Genomic DNA, 20892 nt, shown 5'->3' with positions numbered 1-20892 from the left:
AGCAGCTGGCTGCCCCTAGACGCTGCACTGGGCCATCACTGCAGCAGTCATTAGTCACATTTCCTCTCATAGTTTACCGCGTTAGAGTGTTTGTAACTGCATTACAATGTTACTGCATTTCAGTAACAGGTGAGCTGATTCAGAGATGCAGTTTTAAACCACTTTCTGATCTACAAGCACTTTAGAAAGAAAAGCACTTTAGAAAGAAAAGACATTATTTATCAAAACTGACTGTTTTTCTTCCCCATAATACTTTTATTTATGGGAAAGCAATGACAATCACCAACACTGGATGTAAAATCACCCAAAGCATTATGTCCGAAGCTTACAGTAATGTTATATTGGAAATGGAAAGCTTGACTAGCTTTACCCATACAGCACATGCAGCAGATGAGGAAAAATAGTTGTATACGATACAGCATTAACTAAGTCTATTGTGTTTCATCCACTACAGGCTTTTCTATAGAAAATAACTGTTACTTAATGTCTGGATACTTGCAGGAATACAGTATGCCCCTGTTCCTGTTTAAGTTTCTTTTTTTAAATTTTTATTGTAACTAGTGGTATCTTTCAAATACAGTTCTTATCCTGGCTTTCTGTCTCTTTTCATTTTCTGTTTTCCCCCAGAGACCTGGGTGATGCAGTAACTGCAAACTCTGCCCACGTCACGTACTCCCAGCCTTTTCTCTCACGGTGCCCTGGACACCTCCCTCTGCTCCCTCCTGGCCCTCTGGATCACCTGGCCTTTCTTCTTACAGACTCCTCTGGCCTTTTGCTGCTGCCACCGCCTGCCTCCTGGGCAGCGGCAGAAACATAAATGGTATCATCACATGCCTGAAACAGAGCATTCCTGGTTTCTGGTTCTGGCTATGCCACATCCTTACTGCCATTAAAACACTTCATTTACTTAAAGCTAAGGAAGCAGATCCACTCGCTCTCTCTGTTGCATATTCTTAGACTTAGAATCCGTATTTCACCAATGAGATTTGGCCTCTGATGAAGGACACTATCACTTAGCAGTGGTTTCTACTGCCAGCGTGGACAGAGGTGTGCAAGAAATTGCAATTGTTCCTGCCAAGATTGTTTTTGATATTGCATGATATATTAATTTTCAAATGTTTAGTGTTGTTCTTACTGAAGCATTGCATGTGCATACATGCCTTTTTACTCTCTTGGGGATATAGTCAGCTGAGTAATTCTATTATTATTTTTAATGACAAACTTCACTGTTTCTAGAAAATACAGCAGGCAATACAGAGGGCCAGAAAACACAGCATTAGCTGGCTCAGTGTGCTTCCCAATTTAGGATATAGCTTCAATTTGGGGGAAGAATTCCCATGCTACAGATCCCTAATCCTTACCCAGTGATTAGGGAATGCATTTTCAGTATTATAATCCATACCTCATTGGAGTAAAGAACAGAAAAAAAAAAAAAGGCTAGAAGCTATATTAACATTTCAGCTACCTTCAAGCTAGACTAGAAGATCAATAACCTGCTGTACAAGAGCATTTTGCAGGTTAGAGGGCCAGGGCACTAGGAAAGCTGCAGCCCACAGATAATTTGGATGTGTGAATTGGAAGTGGAACACAAGACTGTGACGGAGAAATTGCTTCTCATAGAATGTGAAGGAAAAATTGAAGTAGAAAGGACAAGTACTGAAGCACTTTAGCAAAGGCATTTCACAAATTTGTAAGAGAGATTATTCGGTTCCTAGTTAATTCTGAGTTTAGTTTTGTGCTCGAAGCATGAATTGAACCTCTACATCTGAAAAAGGCAGCGTATCTTCTCCAAAATTACAGTGCTCAATCTTCAAAATACCTAAGAGCATCCCCAAAGAAGAAAGTCAATCCTAATGAATGTTTAAAAGTCTTCTAATCTAGGACATAGGAACAATAAATTATTAATTGTAACAGTATAGATATTGCACACTGTCGCCCCATAGATAATTGGGCTTCATTATTGCATTTCCATATCTTAGAACATTTGGATTTCTTTTGTTCTGCTAATCCTCAGTGGACTGTTCCCCTCATCTCTCTTTCAAGTCCTCCCCAAGGTCTATGAATAAAACTCACAGGGGCTATAGAAGAGAAAAGAACCCAAGTCCAAAGAGAGCACAATATTTCTGGCTCGTGCATTAGTAGCCGAAGCTCTGACAATCAGCCGTCATTACTTCCCACAGGAAAATTCACATCTCCCAAGATTGTCAAACATCAATTTGATTTGACTGCTTTGCCCTTTTACAATTCATAACAAAATTCACGAAGGAATTTAAACCTCTTTTCTATTACTGTTTCCTCTGCGTTTCTTTCCCTTTGGCATGTATATCTAAAGTAACTATTGATAATCCACTAACCTTTCCAAAAACGTCACTACAGAAACCAACCAAGCTTGTTTTGAGTTGAGATAAATGACAGTGCCCTGGCAAGCTACGAAGAACAAAGCATCCCAGAGTCTCGCAGATCCTGCTGTATAATATCCCTTCCATTATATCTGACAATGACAGAAATCACTGTTAATTAATACCCAAAAGTAATCCACAATTTTATAGATCACAAAGCGCTGTGAATCATTGGTTTGTCATATTTATGAAATGATATCTGGGAATGGACTAATTAGGCTGGTAATTCTGGTCTATATATATAAATCAGTTACCATTTACAGTATATATTTATATACATGTGTGTGTATATACACAGAAACACAGACACACAGACAAAACAGTTACTAACTAACTAATCGATTTATTGCTCTTCCTGCCCATTACATTTTACCCAAGATATATACAGAAGGCATAACATTTTTATTACAAAATCCTCAGGTATGAGGAATTTTTTAATTGGGGTGCCAATTCATTCCTTATAAAAATCAGCCACTTCCAAACTTGGCCTGGAGTTGGAATTCAAAATATTGAACTTTGAGGCTAGCTAAACTTTGGTTCAGAAAAATATCTTTAAAAGAATCACGTCCTTTTGGAAGAATGTTGTTGTCTTTCAAATCCTTTTGGGTGGTCTAACTTGTGAGGTGAATGTGTAGGGTGATGACACCTGTAGCAATGTATTAGTCTTGGCAATTGAAAGGCCAGTAATTTGTGATTACCAGGCAGTGGAGAGTTCAGTTGTCTCCTTGTGTGCGTAATTCTAATTAGCACGTAAGAGCTCCAAATATTCCAGAAGACAGGCTTTGGAAATCTAAGTCAGCAACCTCAATATATATAAATGCCAGGCCTCAACGAACCAAGTGTTAAAGGAGTTCAAGTCTGCATCTAATAGGGGGGTCTCAAGTTACTTATAAATATTAATCAGACTTATTTTAAGGCTTTTTGTTTTCACTTCAGGCACTTACTAAAAGGAATGTAATGCCACAATCATTTTCTACCTCCGTCCATGTGTGGACTAGATTAACAATTAAATGAATAGTTGCAGATTTCAGCAACAAAGGATATCACGACACTAGCACAAGATAAGAAAATGAAGAGTTGCAATATATTTGACAATAAAAATAGTGATTATTTTCTGTTTAATATGTTGACAGTATATTTAACCTGCAAAATTCACAAATAACTGCGTGATGCCTACATTAAGATATTTTTAAAATTTCTACGGCGCTGTATCATAAAAAGTCTGCCTCATTTATAGCAGAATCAGTATAAGCAAGTATTTTAAAGATCCATATTTCAAGCAATGTTGGGCCTCTGCACTATTCACTCTAAACACAGTATGGTCTTCTGTGATAAACTGCAAAATTCTAGCTCTCTCAGTGGTAATTCAAGACTATTTACAATGGTTTTAGGTTACAGCGCAAACAGTCCTCAAATCCCTTTGTATTTCTCTTGGGTTTGACCCTGTGGCTATGGTGCTCTCTGCTCTGACCACCATTTGCACAGAAACGTGCCAGTTGGCCATTCTGGCTGAATATCCCAGAAGTGCCTTTCTTTCTACATTTTAGTGCAACACCTCTAGCATATTTCACACTTTATCATTCTGGGAAGGAGTGATAAACTGTCCAGTGTGTCCCCTGAACAATGTCTTCACAATAGAAACATCATTATCCAGACACAGAAAAGATACAGATCAAAGGGTAGAATTACAAGCTTTTCCTCATGATAGCCCTTAGCGGTTTTTGCAGGCTGTGGTAAATGTCATCCATCCCTGCCACCATCCTCTTGGAGCTGAAAAACATGCTGCCCTTTTGCAGTCACTGTTATTGTTGGAGACGTGTCGGCTCTCAGGGGTTCTTTTAGGGGGGTTATTGGTATCCCCAGATTCCCTTCATTTCCTAGGCCCAGCATCTTGTAAGGGTCTGGCATCCTCCCTTGGTTCTCAGCTTTGCTCATTAAACCACCTTCCCGAAAGAGGCAGTGTCTTCCCAAGTGATGGGCCAGCCATGAGATACTGACAGTTAAAGCTGTCTCACTTACGGGTCATTTCACTGACGTTATTTTGTTTTCTGAGTGTTTTTTTCCTCTACATCTACACATGCATCCAGGAAGATGCACGCATACTGAAAATTACGTGTTATTTATAAAACAAGAGAACCCCCAAACCCACATAATCCATCATTCTCCACATGTACTTACAGAAAAGCAGTTTGGGGTAAGATTTTCTTTTTTTTTTTTTGAGAGGGAATAACAGTTTTTCAATACTTGTCTGATGCCTTCCTCATGATTAGTAAGAAAAATAAAATCTTTCATTATCACCCAAGTATGTCCCTAGTTACAAACTTGCCAGAAATAAACAAACACAAAGTTTTATACTTACATCCAAAAAGAGACCAAACAGACTAGGATAGCCTTCTTTGCTGCTTATTTAAAAAGCAAATAATAAAATCAAATTGCTGCTCCATTCCAGGAAACAAAGCAAGACCTCTGAAGCTTGAGTGGCACCTGAGCACCTTCTCCCCTCTCCCTGAGGATACAAATATGGGGAAAAGTGACAGAGATGGAGAAACTAACCCTGTATCCTCCTGATGGCAAACCCAAGAGCGTACATCGATAGTCAGTAAGTAACAAGCATCAGAAGTGCTGCGTGCCTGGTAGCACCTCCACCCCCCTTCTCCAAGCCCAGAGCCACAGGGGTTTTATCATTCTCCTCCCCACAGCTGCTGACAAGCACCAAAGGGCACAGTCCCAGCCCGTACAGCTGTGGGTCGAGCTTCATCCTGGTAGAAAAACACCCCCAAAATCAAACAAAGCCCATGATTTACCTCCTTTGATCTTCACCCTTGGGAAGTAAGCCAAGCCTAGGCTGGGTTTCAGTGTGACTTGGGAACGCAGCCAGATTAAGCACAGGCTCATGACAGTCCAAAATAGCAGTCAGAAGTCTGAGACACCGTTTGGTTTTAAAAGGTGTGCTGCATTCAGCCAGCCCCGGGGGGAAACACCACCACCAGAAGTTTGCACAGAGTGTTTGATGGAGGGAAATTGTAGAAATAATAACAGACAGAGATATGACTTTGGAATTAGCTCTACACATGAGAAATGCTTGTCAAGAAGCCATTAAATAAAAGTTATGTGAGGGAAGAATAAGCAGCAAAATATAAACAGTGATTACAGTCAAAGCACTGACTAAGTGGAAAAGGAAACAGAAATGGTCCCTGTGAAGAATTTACTACTTACTGGTGTTCCACTTATCTACATTCTCTGCAAGAACAGTTATCCTGTCAGATGAGTAATTACATTAATTTTACAAGATTTGTAATTGGAAAAATGACTTTTTAATTTTGATTCTCTTATTATCCTCCAAATGATCACATTAAATTGCTAAATAATTTGTTTTAATATTTTTATAAGCACTAAAGTCTATGATTCACTGAGTTATTATTTTTCTTCTTTAAAAGACAGGTGTTTTTCTGCTCTACTTTAACCATGTAGGTTAAAGCCCTAGCTTCCTGCAGGTAATCACTGATGGTTCACAGGCTGCCTCAACTACTTCCTTAGGTACTCTGGAGGGGTATTTTCATCAAGTTCTTACATTAATTTTAACATCTTTAATTATTCTCGCACATAAAGGGAGAAGAAAACTATTTTATATGCCCCTTCTGGATCCAAAAAAAGATTTTGAACACTTCATGTGCTGTTCGCAAATGACAATTTCAGGGTGGTTCAGAGTGCCAGCCTGTACCTTCACCTTATCGCAAACCAAAACCTGGCACTGAGGTGCCAACAGAACATAAGAGAAACAGCAAACCTAAAACAAACTGAGGAAAAAATAATCTAATGGGGGTTTCTCTGGCAGTAGCATTTCTAAAATGGGCTACCGCTCTCTTGAGCATGGGTGAGAGATTGGGTTTGCACAGTGAGATCCATTGCACAAAGGCACTTGCAACCACCTGAGCTGTGGAAACCCCCAGTGCCAGATACACCTGCAACAATGCCAGGTCCTGCAGCAGGTGTATCAGGCAGCTGCAACTGCATGGGAAGTCACCCCCTCCTCTGACTCCAAAAAACATTGCCTTGCATGAATGAGAGTTGTCTGTAAAAATTAATTCTCCCCTATATTGTGTTGCTTCACACACTGCAACCATCCCTATCTAAGTGTAGCCTGCATATTCTGCAGGTGTGCGCCTAAGGCGAGCAAGGAAAGGATGCTCTGTCCAGGCGGAGAAAGCTGAGCTGCAGCCCGACATCTTTGTTGTTTTATTGGTTAAGTACAACAGACCTCTAGTATCAGCACATCCCCTAGACTTGTATAAGGTGCAGGGCAGGAGGAGGCCGCCCCAGCAGGAGATCACAGTGCATGTGACAGAGCAGAAGGTGCAAAGAGAAACAGGCTGGTATTGACAGTATAAGGGGTGGTGACTCTCGCGCAAAGCGCAAACCTGAGGTTCAGCCTGAGGAGCCAGCATGCAAGTAAAGAAAACTGACACATACCAATTATAGATCTTGAATAAAGGGGTTAAATATATGCTTTCACATTGGTCAGATGTAGGGCATCATCTTCAAAAGACTGGCTGCACTAGCAGAATCATCTGCTTATTCAGAGTGGACAAACGGCAGTTTTCAAATTTAGGGACAGACTGTTTCACACTTAACTCTGGTGAGAACTCCCACTAAGTGATGGAGGAGGAAGGTAGCACCCCATCACTTGGAGACCCTAACATAAGAGGGTCTTTACCGTGAATAGAGGAGTCAGAAGCCAACTGGGTTGATGTGCATTTGGTTAAATAAGCTCATCAATTTCAATTTGACCTAGTTATATGATTCATACAGCATGTTTCATAGAAGAGATTATATAAAAGCACAGCAAATTTTTGAATTCAGTCTGGATCCCCCAAAACAATCTCTCTTACTCTTATTTTCTGAATTATTTCCCCCTGTAAAAATAGCAAGAGGAACACAGATGACTGACAGCAATAAATTTATTGCGAGCTAATGACTGCACTCTGCATGCCCCCGTTATTTAAGGATGAATTAACAGAACTGCTAAGCACGACTTTCAATATTACAATCCCTCTAACTCTTGTTCAGCTATACAAACACCCTCCACTTATACACTCACACTCTCCAGTTACATTTGTTCCACCCACTGCTTAAGGAGGACACTAAATATATAAACAGAAAATCACTAGGATTGTGGGCGTATTCTGCCTGAGCAGTACACACTGAAAATATGTCTTTATAATCACATATGTATTTCCTTCTTGGTCTTTAACAGCCAGTGTGAGTCACACTGCTACACTTCCTTATAAGCTAGACAGCGATTTAGAAGGCTTATGCTAAAATATGAAAAAAATAGCAAAGAGCTTTCCTCTTCCAGATATAAGGGGGCAAATTTCATTTCCACAGTTACCTATTACCCCTAAGTAGTGGGAAGCAATTATCCACCCAGAAAAATAATTCTTAGTGTATTAAGCCGCCCTAAAAGCACATAAAGATTAACCAGAACTGAAAGTAACTGAAAGTTACCGCCCCCCACCCAGCTTTCCCCAGTTTGTGCACTGAGCATGACGTCCCATGGTATGGAATGTCCCTCTGGCCAGTTTGGCTGTGCCCCCTCCCAGTTTCTTGTGCACCTCCAGCCTTCTCAGTCGGTAGAGCATGGGAAGCTGAAAAGTCCTTGGCTAGTGTAAGCACTGCTTAGCAACAACTAAAACATCGGTGTGTTATCAACATTGTTCTCATCCTAAATCCAAAACACAGCACTGTACCAGCTACTAGGAAGGGAATTAACTCTATCCCTGCTGAAACCAGGACATTAGGAAGGGGATAACAGACTCTCTGTGGAAACTCGAACCAAAGCCAGTTTTCTTCTTTACATCTCTGTGACTCTAACTGCTTTAAAAGTTGCAGCTTTAAGGGTTAAGGGATGAATACAGCTATACCATCTGCCCCTCTTTTCCTGGAGACCTCTTCCCAGACCTTCATTTGAACTGAGCTTGTAACCTGCAGGTAGCGCAGTACATTACAAACACCTCACACGAGTAGATGCTTAACCTGGCCAGCTGGCTGATATTCTCCCACTCCTCCCCAAACTTGCACGCTTTACCAGCATTTTTCTCTTCCTCTTCTCCATCCATTTCTGCTGTCACGTGTTTTTTATCCCTCTATTTCTGCTGCATCCCCCATAGCTAAAGGCTCCTTGCTGTCTTTCTCTCCATCCCATGCACACTCTGAAGCCCTCTTACTCTCTTAATCCCAAAGCAGCTTTGTCATTTGCAGTTCAATAATCTCATTTGCTCACAAATGAAAAAAAAACAAAACCAATAATCTCATTTGCTCACAAATGAAAAAGAAACAAAACAGAGAGAAAGACAGAGAGAGAGAGAGAGAGAGGAGAGAGAGAGACATTCTCCTCACCTACTAGGCACCAGTGATTCTGCTCCAAATCCCAAAGACATGATGCTACAGGTTTCAGAAGCAATGTCTTTCAAACTACTTTGCAGGATATTTTGAGAAAAGTACCGCTCTGCTTTAAATGGCACTATGCAGCCCAAGCCAGAGGAGTATTAGCAAAGCCTGGGCCTTCAGGCAGCTGGCCAAAAGCTCCTACTATTGAAGGCTGGAGGAACATGGGTGCCTTCAGAAATGTTGCAGTCCAGCAGTTATAGACTTGCTAAATTACGCAGGCTGTGTGCCTGAGCCTTTACTGCACTTATCAAATGGCAAGCTAGCACAAAAAAGCAGTTGACAGCTGCTAGGGTAACATGCTGGATTCTGGGTATGTCAGCCTGCCCAGCTGCTGCTTGCAGAGGTTTATAAAAGAAATCAAAGCAGGTATCATGCGACTCTGCAGTGCACAACTTTTCTGTTCTGACACATTCCCGTGGCTGTGGGCGGAAGATCCAAACAAAATGATGGTGCTGCTTTTTAGCAGCCATATCATTTTAGTTGCTTTTGAACTAGTGGGTGCTTCTATTTCTCAACAGAAGATTGAGAAATAGTCATCTGTGTCTCAGTAGAAATATTTTTATTTGTCCGTTAAAAAACAATGAAAGTTTCATCTTGTGACCACAGCAAGCCAAAAAAAGCACAACCACCACTGATGATCAACTATTTTAAACAAAACTGCAGATGCTAATCATCAACTGCAAGTTTTTGCAGATAATGAGATGTGATGTACAGATAGTAAGATGTACAAAGCCAGAAACTCACTAGTAATACACTTCACTCATATCCTTTGTACAAAAAAAAGCAACTCCTAACTCTTCATATTAAAAAGATGCAGTGTTCCAAAGCAATTAATCCTATACTAGGAAATGCATATTCATCTCAACTTCCTATGAACTGGGCTATGTATATGAACCTGCACAGGCCAAGTGACGAAACATTTTGGGGATAATTCTATTTTTGAGACAACTAAGTGACTATTGTTTAAATTCCTCAGCAACTCCTTCCCATCCTCCTTCCCTCTGCCTCTTCTCCTCTTTGTTAGAGTAACAAATTTGGCACCTTGTAGCCTGCTTCCTTCCGCTGAGACTTCAGAGTTGCTTTCACTGTGTAATTGTTAATTGTCAGTATAATTTGTCCACCCAGTAGAACTATCCTCAGGATCAGAACACTACTCATGTAGATACATATAAACCACCCAGTCTAAGCTTAAAGTTATCCCTAACAGAAACCTACATCCCTCTGTATTCACCTTAATTTTTATCCAGTGCCAACAAGATAAAAAAGAGGGTTCAAAGCCATTGACTTCAATGCAGAAAAAGCATTGTGCTTTGGAAAGTATGAAAAGATGCTCCTGCATGAACAAGTCATTAATACTTTAGTTGGATGTTTTACATCAGAAAGGTAGAGGGAAAAGGTTCCTATCCACTGTGCAAAAATTTCATTTCAATGTGTAAGTGAACTGGCTTGGATAGGAGAATGATATAGAAGAAGCAAGGAAAAATCAAATGAGAAAAATCACAGGAGAAAGACACATGCAGAGGAAACTGAAAGCTCTGAAACACATTTCAAAAGGCTATCTCAGTACTGCATAAATGTAAAAGAGATATGAGATCATGGTTTTTCATAGGTGCAATCAGGTATACTTTTAAACAAATTAGTCTTATCCAAATATCTAGTATGAACCAAAAGGTTCTCTCCTCTTATTAACATAACATTCATATCAAGAAATTGTGTTTGTTCAACTCATTAGGATTTTTTTCTTACAGTTATGAAACTCATTAGATTTATAATCATTCATTGAAATCATTCCATACTGTGACAAATGTTCTATTACATATACTGAATAATAATGCCATACTACTCGGTGCTTTGCTGTTTTATAGACTTAGTCTTAGAGAATAATAAATTCTGCAGAGGCTATACGCGTGAAAGAAGTATTTCTGCCTTCATTTGTGTTTGCCTATTTACTTAAACAACCTCGTTCAGACTCCACTGAGGCTTTCCCAGGAGTATCATCTTAAGATAAAAACTTTCTCCCCAACCATACTTGCTTTTAGTCTAGATAACTTCAAAGAGATTTTTAGTGATACAGCAAAGTGATATTGGTCTGAACTCTGAGTTCATCCCTTCTAATTCGCCAAAACAGAATATGTAAGTTCACAGCTAAAAAGATTACTCATCAAACTACTGAAGTTAGACGTAGATTACAAAATCAGGCCATGCTAGTTCCAGGCAATCACTCTTTACATTTAATTTCTTGGTGTTTTTTTCCAGTTCACCTGTAATGTACTTTATAAGTCAGTAGAAGAAACTTCATCCTCAGTATTATTCTTAGGGGTTTTTGGTTGTTTTTTTTCTTTTTCTTTTTTTCCCCCATTTGTTTGTTTGGGGTTTTTTTTCTGAAAATTATCATCTAGACCTGTGACACAATGAAGTGAGACAAGGTAGCAAACATTTCTGGGACTAAAGGAAACATACCTGCAATAGTTCCTACACATTAAATATGTCCAACTGCTATTCTCTTTAATAGTGCCCACACCATTTTCTGAATAAATTTAGGGATCCTTTACAAGAGAAAATGAACATTTTAGCTTTCATGGGTTGTTCAGAGTACCTCCTAAAGGTACTGAAAAATACCACTGAAAAAATGCCATAAACACATTCACAATCCCCATGGTTTGTGCATTCAAAACTTTTGCTTATCTTCTGAAGTAATATCTGAGCAAGATGAACATGGGAGCAGGCATTTCATGACAAGGTTTCATTCACCTGGGTGTCATCTGTATCTATTGCAATTCTATAAATTATTCATATAGAAGTTTTAATACTGAGTTTCATAGACAATTCATTTGTATTATTTTCAGCTACTAAAAATGGGTTAAAGATATAAGCATTCATATGCTATGTAAATCCACAGGTCAAAGTGTAAATACATGATAAGATTTTTCCCTCTTTCCTCCCATCCATTTTGTTTTCTCCCTGATATTCAGAGAAAAAGTGATGCATAAAAATGCAGTACCTTTGGTATTTTGACGAGCTTTTTCTTTAATAGCTTCATATATTTTCCCTTCTATTTCATTTATTTTCTTTCACAGTGATTTCATTTATTTTTGTGGAATGAGAAGTATCAAAAATGATTAAAGTAAGCATGAAGAAAATGCAGGGTGAAAAGAATGAAAACCTCAGCGATGCTCTGGCAACATCTAGAGGGGTTAGCCCAGAACTGAGAAAGACACCTCAGATCCTCCTTCAGGCTACAGAAGCATTTTCTTCTTTAGTATGGGATAAATAATTCAACTTCTCCGATTCAACTTCCCCATTTAAAAATGGGTCAGAATTACAGCACCTAACACTTCTTAACTGCTTCTGTATCACACAAATAGAAAAATATTCTATTCACAAAATATTCACAAATAGAAAAATAAATCAAAGATTTTGGCCAATTAATTGCAACTGTTTAAAACAAGAATATATAATTGCTTGAAAACTAGCTATTATGGGTCATACATTCATTCCTTAGCAGAAGTAAGCAATGTTTCTTCCATAAGCCTCTCTAAATCCAACAGATCAATAATGCTGACACTGGTATCTCTACATGTACACCAGACAAAATGCATCAGTCATGATGATTACATCTCTTCCAGTCATTTTATATTATAATAGGAATAAAATCCATGCGCTGGAAGACTAACACACTCACTGTCTCCAATAGGAAAATTAATATCTTGGGTTTTATGTTACAGGAGGCCACTATGCTAAGGTCCTGCACTTTGCCATTTAAACTGTCCTATTATACAGAAATTTACCATTCTTAGTCTCAATGGCATGCTATCGGTGACCTTAAGTGCATATTTATTTTTCAATAAAGCCCTCTTTTTCACTGACAGAGAAATGAAAAGCTAACACATGTATCTATGTGGGAAAAAAAAAAAATCAAAATGATTGTGTAACACACACCATATTCCAGTCTGATGGAGGATTTTAGTCAGTCATAACACAGACATTTTTTTAACCACCGTATTTTTATTTGTGTGCACATGTGAAAGGCTTGAAGTTTCACTGTGGGGAAGAAACATTTCTACAATCAAAATGTAGTTCAAGCCCTATGTGGAGAATGAATCATTATTACTGTCTACAAATATATCAAAGATGTGCAGTAAGTTTTCTTCTTCTGCAGGGCAGAAGTGCCAAGAGGACCTACAATTCTTCTATTTTTGTGTTAGAATGAAAAATAGCTGTTTGAAATCCAATAAAACCAGTCACCCTACTTGAATTCCATAAACATTCTTTTACTAGAAGTTTAAATTAATCCATCCTAGATTAGGGATCACTCACACCAGTTCCGAACTGAGCTAAACACTTCTAAATAGCAAAGCAGTCATGCTGAAAGATAACTCATCTACCAAGTAAAAACTCCTCAGGAATTGCTCAAAGGCAAAATTAAAAAAAGAAAATAAATAAATTTAGAAATGTTCTCTAACATTGAGGCCAGCGGTACTTTGTGATGTATATGAAAACACTTTCTGAAAATAGATGCAAATGTCCTTGGCGGTGAGTTAAAACAGAGTGGAAGAGTATTCCTGTTTCAGCATCGAGAAATAATTTTACTCATTTGTTTTGCATTTGTTTGGGTTTTTTAAAGATTGTAAGAGAGCAGTAGTAAAAGGATCAGAGCTGCTAAAACTGAATTAACTGTGCATACATAGAGAAAGAAAAGAAAGGACAAAAGATCGGTCCCTACCATCTCCAACAAACTGAAGGAGGGCTAGATCAATTTGTCTCTTCCAAGGTGATCCTTTCTGAAGTGCTATTCCATAGCCTGTAGTGGCAAAGATGTATCCACTCCCTATTGTCACAAGTTTGCAGCCTTCATCTCTTCCAGCCTTGTAATTCAGCACTGCTGCATCATAGATGAAAGCATCCAACTTCCTGAAATAAAAGAAAACATTTTACAAACCAAATCATTAGGGACAGCTGTTGTCAGACTTCTTTTGTCCTTGATGTCAGGACCCTGTTGAATATCATATGGATTCTTTGATATCATTAATTACATATCCTGCTCTGCTGTATCTAAAATTAACAAAAGGCATCTATTTTAGTGAGGGGAAAGTAGGACACATACTTTTGCATTTCTATTTTAAGGGATGCTGTTAAAAAATACTGAGCAGGAGAAACCAAGCTACAAAATGTCTCGCCCTGTTATCTTTGTATCTTTGCTCTCAAAATGGATAATAAGTATCTTGAGATGCAAAATTATCTCCAAAAACAACTCAAATGAGGATAGAGGATAGAGAATTTAGAATTGAAACAACAATAACAATGAGCTTATTTAAAATACTGAATGAGACTGAAAACATGACTGCACCAGTTTTCCACATACACTCTTATTTTATGTCTCTTTCCAAAAATAAACAACGCAGGTGGAGGTCAAGTCCTTGCTAAGACAGAGGAAGGTATTGGAGCATGTCTGATATAGTTATCCAAATCCTGCTTAAAAATTATAGAAAATATTTCTTTATGATTCGCAGTTCCAAACATATTATTTGTGTACCTGGAGCACAGCAGGAATAAAGGAACTTGTTGTGGAAAAGTTCAAGCCTTTCAGCCCATCTACCTAAAAATGTAAGAACGGGATAATCCCATTCTCTAAGATATACAGGGAACACAATAAAATAGAGGAAAACAAAACCAGTAAGGAAAGGAAAAGAGGCCGTGTCCTTCAGGGATAATTTTTAAGAAGCACTGTAAAGCAAGAGTTAGAAGAGACAGGTGCATTGATATTTCACAAATGAAGCCAGTAACAGTGCATATACAAGAAGAGGAGGCCATTTGGAAGGACAATCACTTGCCAGCAGTAGACCTCAATCAAAGAAAAGACACTTATACCTACAGAAATTCATATGCAATCTGTAAAAGGAAAAAGATAAAACTTAAGTTTATTTTGTATTGCTGCCCTCATCTGCAGCCAAACCCTTTAATTTAAGATTTCTACCACTTGCACAAGATCAGCAGAATACAGAGGCAATAGGAAAAAACTATTATCTCAGGCCAAACCCCACCTAAACGATGCACTAAACCAAAGTTGTTATGTCCCCCAGTAACACACTCTCCCTTTTCAACATCTTTGCCCGTCCCCTTCAGAGGAATGGGGAGGACACAGCTACACAATCGGCTTCACAGGTTGATGTAGAAGGATTCTTCACCCTGCCACCCTCACTGGCACTGCAGCTCCCAGGCTCTGCCGGCACTGCCTGCAGAGCTGCCTGCTCCATTACTGTGGAGCACTGCTAAAATTTTCTGATGGGATGCAAATGACAGAGGCTGGCAAAATACTGCTCATCAACAGTTGGGACCTGTCTTCATGGAAAGGGAATTATAACAATAAATTAATTGTGGCACAAACAGGTACAAAAGCATCAACTTCAATAATATTATATCAGTATGTATCAGTTGTGAATTCTGTTGCTGTTGCAGTTTTGGAATCACACTTGCCACTAGCTTAAATCAGTTTATGTTGATAAAGTTTTTCATTTATACCCACAGAACAGAGCAAGACCTAGGCATATCAGATTTTGGCTACTGACAGAAGAAAAAAATACTTTCATGCACGACATAATTCAATGTTTGTTCTCAAATGATCAATCAACAGATTCATACAGAACCCTAACTTTTGCAGAACTCTAGATCAGATAGCAAAAATGTGGCTCTCAAAAACACCCCTATCCATCTCACGTTAAACCAAGAGAAATACCAGGAGAGACTGAGGTTGTTGGATTTTGTCTGCTGTCATGAAAAAGTGAAGAGTGAAGTTCCTGTCACTACTTACTGTACTTTATTGCTTCCCTTCAAGGATGCTTACCCCAACAGTTACCATTCAAGTCATCAAACTGGAATTTAGTGAAGTAGTTAATTTAGAGAAAGTACAGGTGGCTCATGCAACCATTAAAAGAAATAGCTGGGCCATCATTTCCTTTGTTTTTCCACTCTTCCCTAAAACTCATTTTGTGCAATCCTCAGCTTAAAAGTCAGCTCAGCTCCATCAATGCTAAAAGTCTGACTCTCTCCTTCCTTTAAATGGGTAATTTAACACGGAGAAAACAATTGCTAAACATCTGGTAGGTGATGTGTCACAAATTCAATCCAGAAATAAGATATCGATGGCAACCTAGCACTGAGGGTAACTAAACTGGAAATAGCCAAGAGCGTGTTGGGGTACTGCCCAAGCCTGCAGTCTTCAACACAAGACCAAACGGTTTTCTAAATGGCATGCTTTGATTCAGCACTTCAGAGGCAATCTTTGGTTTGTGTAGAGAGAAAGAACAGAAATCCACGTCCTTTGGGTAGGTGCACAAGGGAAAAAAAGGAAACTGCTTGCCGTACCCTCAAGATACTTGCAACATTTCTGATCTACAGCAGACAATTACCATAATCAATACAATCCAATCTCATGCTTTTAGACCTCTGCAGTTATCTGTGGGGAAGGAAGGATACTTCCCCTCTCAGTGCATGCCTTTGGCTCAGGCAAGGGATTGGAAGGTAATGGTCCTCTCTGTGGGTACAGGCACTGCTGCAACCAGCTGACCTAAGTTAAAATACACTCTAGAATTTGTCATCTGTTTATTCTGGGATTTATAGTTTTGCAATGTAAGCATATAAAACACATGCTGGTAAACACAGAGAAAATATAGAGAGTCAGCTATTCTTCTGTCAAAACAGTCTCAGTCAGAAATACAGAGGAAAAAGATATCTTTGCTAAAGACTCCAGGGCAAAAGCCTTGTGCTACCTTAGAAATCACACTCTGTGTGTGCAGCTTGCCTCCTTAGTTATTGAGCAGTGTAGTAAAACCTTGGGACAGAAAGACAAGGCACAATCACAGTTTCACTCACTTGCTGTGGACCCACCTGCCCAGCTTCCCAGAGAGTCTGGCATCAGCTGCAGCGGGTACACACAAGGAAAGCCGGTTCTGAAGACGCAGAAGGCTTTACTTGAGGGTTTTCTCTATACTACTTCTATAAGGTCACAATAAATCTCATTACACAAACCGATTTAAGAACATGAGGTACTTTCTTGACAGATGCTGAGTGCTGAAAGGTTCTGCTATCAGTTGCTGCCCAATGTCTCAACTGTAAATCAAAAAGTTGACTGCCCTGAAAAAGTCTTGCTGTCTACAAATACAAACTCATATTCAGAACATCTTTTCTCCATTTCCAACATAAATCTTATAACCTCTCAAGGCTTAATTATCTCTTCATCATGTGCTGATTACAGAAGTACTACTCCTTGCAAAGCAAAGCTTCAGAACATGATGTACCCCTGCAGCGTGGGCAGGGAGTAACAAGCCACGACTGAAGCTCTCAGATGTTAGGGCACCTAACCCTTCCATCACCAGGAGGCGAATTTCCCGACACTGAATTTTTAAGACCTTTCAGACAACTTGAAGCATTCCTCAATAAGAGTTTCCAAAAACTGAAACAGCAAAATCTGGGCAAGTCCGAAAATTTGACCCTTTCCAACTTGTTTGCAAAGATGGCAGTGAGCATAAGCTCCGGAAGAAGACAAAGCAGGCATTTGGGCAGGCCAGCGGGCTGCTGGGGCCACAGAGGACTTTCCTTCCTGCCATGTCTATGTGGGCAAAGCCACATCTGCTGTTTTGCTTGGCACTGACGGAAGAGCCAGGCTGCACGCACGGCAGTGACTGCTGGTCGCAGTAGCCCATCCTTGTCTTGTCATTCTCAAGGCAGGACTCGCAAGCCCGAGTCTGTGCTCCAGCTCACCCTTTTCTTCTTTCTATTCTTTTTCTACAGATGGACTGGCAAGCCCCAGGATCTTTGCTCTTGTGGCAGCAAAATTCAACTGTGCTACACAGCTGAGAAGCTTTGTATTGGTCTGAGTACTGACCGCTGCTGTTTAAGTTACGTACTCACTGTAAAACAGCTTACACGCACCAAGTACAGCACCCCACATCAAGAAAGGCTCAAAGCCTCTTGCAAACCTTAGTCATGTAAAAATGAATCAATTAACTTGTCATTTCAGTGCAGCCACTTCAGGGGGCGAAAAGCTTTGTCACATTGTGTAGGTTTAAATAAACTGCTAAGAACTATTAGAAAGATGAAAGAGAACTATAGAAACTGAAATGCAGCAAGAAACAAGATTTATAACTGCCATGAACTAGCCAAACGTGCCAGGCATCTTCAATGAATGCAGAGGAACAGGACTACAGTGTTATGACTCATTTGAGCAACTGGCAGGTTTGTAAACTTCCTCCGAACTACTGCAATAATCCTGGGTAGGAAAGAAAATAAACATTTTGGAATATTTATATAAGAGAGACTACAAAGGCAAATGTCCTTCATTACCTAGTGAGCACAAAGAGGAAAGGGGGTGGGGCAAATTTTAGCTCGCACAGCGTAGGAGAACATCAGGTGTTATAAAATTATGAATTGGAATAGTTCTAAAAAAAACCCAAAAGGGCATTACTGAATGTAATAATTTGAAGCAGGAGATCTGTGAAAAACAAATGTGGACAGTCTCATACCTAAACATTTATGAGTCACCAAGAAGTGTAAGAGTTGAAAAATCAGAATAGCTATTGCAAAAACCCATTCTCTAAAGTGTTGCTGTACACATTCAAAAATGCCTGTGTAAACAAAATTAAAGTTAGAGGAAAAGATATAGAAAAGTCATTTCAGAAAAGCTGAAAACACTTCCTTATAATTTTCCCCATCTTTATTATTGGCATACACTTTTCATCAAATTCCTATGATGAAAATTGAAAAGCAGGATTAGGAAAATGCTCCCTTATTAGTCATAGCTTCTTCCTCAACAACAGTAGTGTAGCTCACTTGGAAAATGTTACTTAACCAACTACATGATCCTTCAGCAATTTTGTTTTCTTGATGGAACATGAGGGAAAAAATCTAAAATGGCAATCTGCTCAGTAGTTCTGGAGACACAAACAGTAATCCAGCACGCTAGAAATCAATCTCTGTCAGTTACTTTGTGTTCTGCTATGACCTGTGTCGTAGTATTCAGAAAATGAGAGGGATGCTTTAATGCGGTCCTGTTTATTCACATTCTTTTTTTTTATTGCCAAGCACTGGAGTCTATGGAACAAATAATATTGTGTTTCCATTGAGGATCAGAGAAACCGGAGCACGACTGAAGTCACTTTCCAGTTTTCAACTACTGCAGTAAATCCAAACATACAATATCTACAGCAGAATTAATTTCTTGCTAAAGTGGGTACCATTCGGTGCAGTGTTCATCTGTCAGATCCAGGACATTAACTTCAGAATCAATTCTCCTCACTCTCATTTCTTTATGTTTTCTAACACCCTAAATAGGTTCTTTTCATGGCCAGACAAAAGCTGTGTATTATTACCAACACAGATTTGACTTACACAAAACCAGAATGCATGTAATATACGAAGTGCACCATCATAGCAATTTGCTTGCACTGCATTTTGCTGTGAACAGCTATATCGCAGTGAGTTCTCTACATTATTTTTGATGAAGGGTACCTTTTAACTCAAATATGCACCTTCTGGGGCTTGTTCTGAAAAAATAAAGGTCAATTACATATTTAAGAATAATTATTAATTATAAATTATATAAATTTTATTCTGAGGAAAGATAGTTAATCAAATCAGATCTATGTTTGAAATTTGCCTAGGTGACTTAAAAAACTAAGAGATGTTATTCCTCAAATTTGGTTGTAAAGAAATGGAAAAGAGATTGCACCTTCTGGGGCTTGTTCTGAAAAAATAAAGGTCAATTACATATTTAAGAATAATTATTAATTATAAATTATATAAATTTTATTCTGAGGAAAGATAGTTAATCAAATCAGATCTATGTTTGAAATTTGCCTAGGTGACTTAAAAAACTAAGAGATGTTATTCCTCAAATTTGGTTGTAAAGAAATGGAAAAGAGACTACAAAGATTATTACATAGCAAGTGTCGTACCTGTTTACTAAGGCTCCAGTCATGTCTTTTGAAAGCATAATATTTGAAATTACTGTCTTATTACACTTATCAAACTGCAAGTCAGTGAATCCTCAAACAATACTTTTAATACCACCTTTGCCCTCCCCTCGTCACTGCCATCCCCATCATCAAGAACACTTTTTCCTGTTAAAGCTTTGTCTCCTAAACATAATTTTGGAGAGACACAGCTCACTTTTAAAACATTCTGCAAAAAAACACTACTTGTTAGATTTTTTGCTTTTAAAAATAAATTGCATAGTCTGCAGAATAGATGCCTTACATGACACTTAAAGTAGCATTTATTAATTTGATATTAGGTGAAAAACTGGTATCCACTTAAGGCTGGATTAAACATACACATATATTTTAGAGATCATCGATACCATTGTTGGGAAGGCAGAAACTGCAAAAATACTAGCTTTAAAATATGATGGATTTACATTACAGATGTATTACAAATTTAATAATTTACATTTTATCCCTTCTTTGTCCACAGAAGGGATAAAAGAAAGTATGTCAAGAGTGCACAATGAGAGACACAACGTCATTTGTGCATCTCTAAGACTATGTCCAGGGGATCTAATGCCAAAAGGTCACTATGGAATGCTGCAGCAATCAAAGGGAGAGAAGGCTGCTCTGAAGACGAGGCTTCAATGAAAGTGCTCTGAAGTGACACTTTGATGTTGCTGGAGCAAGAGAAGCAGATATTTAACCTTTAGCATGAAGGACTGATGATTTCTTTCACCCTGTTTTGACTAAAATGCATTTCAGGTTATCTGATGGCACTTCATCACCAGCAGTGACTTTATCTTTTAGAACATATTCAAATAGCTCCATGCAGATCTTAAGTTCACATATGCTGGATGAATTTCTTGACATCTTGACATTGCCAATTCATTAGAGGAAAATTTAACTACCAACCCCCTGCAACAACGCAGGTTAGTAAAGTTTAACCCAGTTAAATGATGAACTCATTAGCAGAGAATGAGCTTCCAACTTTTCTCCCAGCTCAAACTGTCCTCACTTCAATCTTCACACAGACAATGTAGACACAAAATTCGGAAGAGCAAGCTCTG

At 38.8% G+C, this 20892-nt stretch overlaps 1 protein-coding gene across 1 annotated transcript in view; it reads right to left on the bottom strand.

Moving 5' to 3' along the window:
- The window catches only part of GRIN2A (glutamate ionotropic receptor NMDA type subunit 2A), a 191255-nt gene that overhangs the window by 5213 nt on the left and 165150 nt on the right, over positions 1-20892 (bottom strand). The window contains exon 11 of the mRNA XM_009281666.2: positions 13570-13757. Within this exon, the coding sequence (XP_009279941.2) occupies positions 13570-13757 (188 nt within the window). The remainder of the gene's footprint in view (positions 1-13569; positions 13758-20892) is intronic.

Source organism: Aptenodytes forsteri, unplaced genomic scaffold (assembly GCF_000699145.1).
Source record: "Aptenodytes forsteri isolate BGI_AS27 unplaced genomic scaffold, ASM69914v1 Scaffold84, whole genome shotgun sequence".
NCBI lineage: Eukaryota > Metazoa > Chordata > Aves > Sphenisciformes > Spheniscidae > Aptenodytes > Aptenodytes forsteri.
The sequence above is the reverse complement of the archived record's forward strand: the minus strand, read 5'-3'. Positions and strand labels throughout refer to the sequence as shown.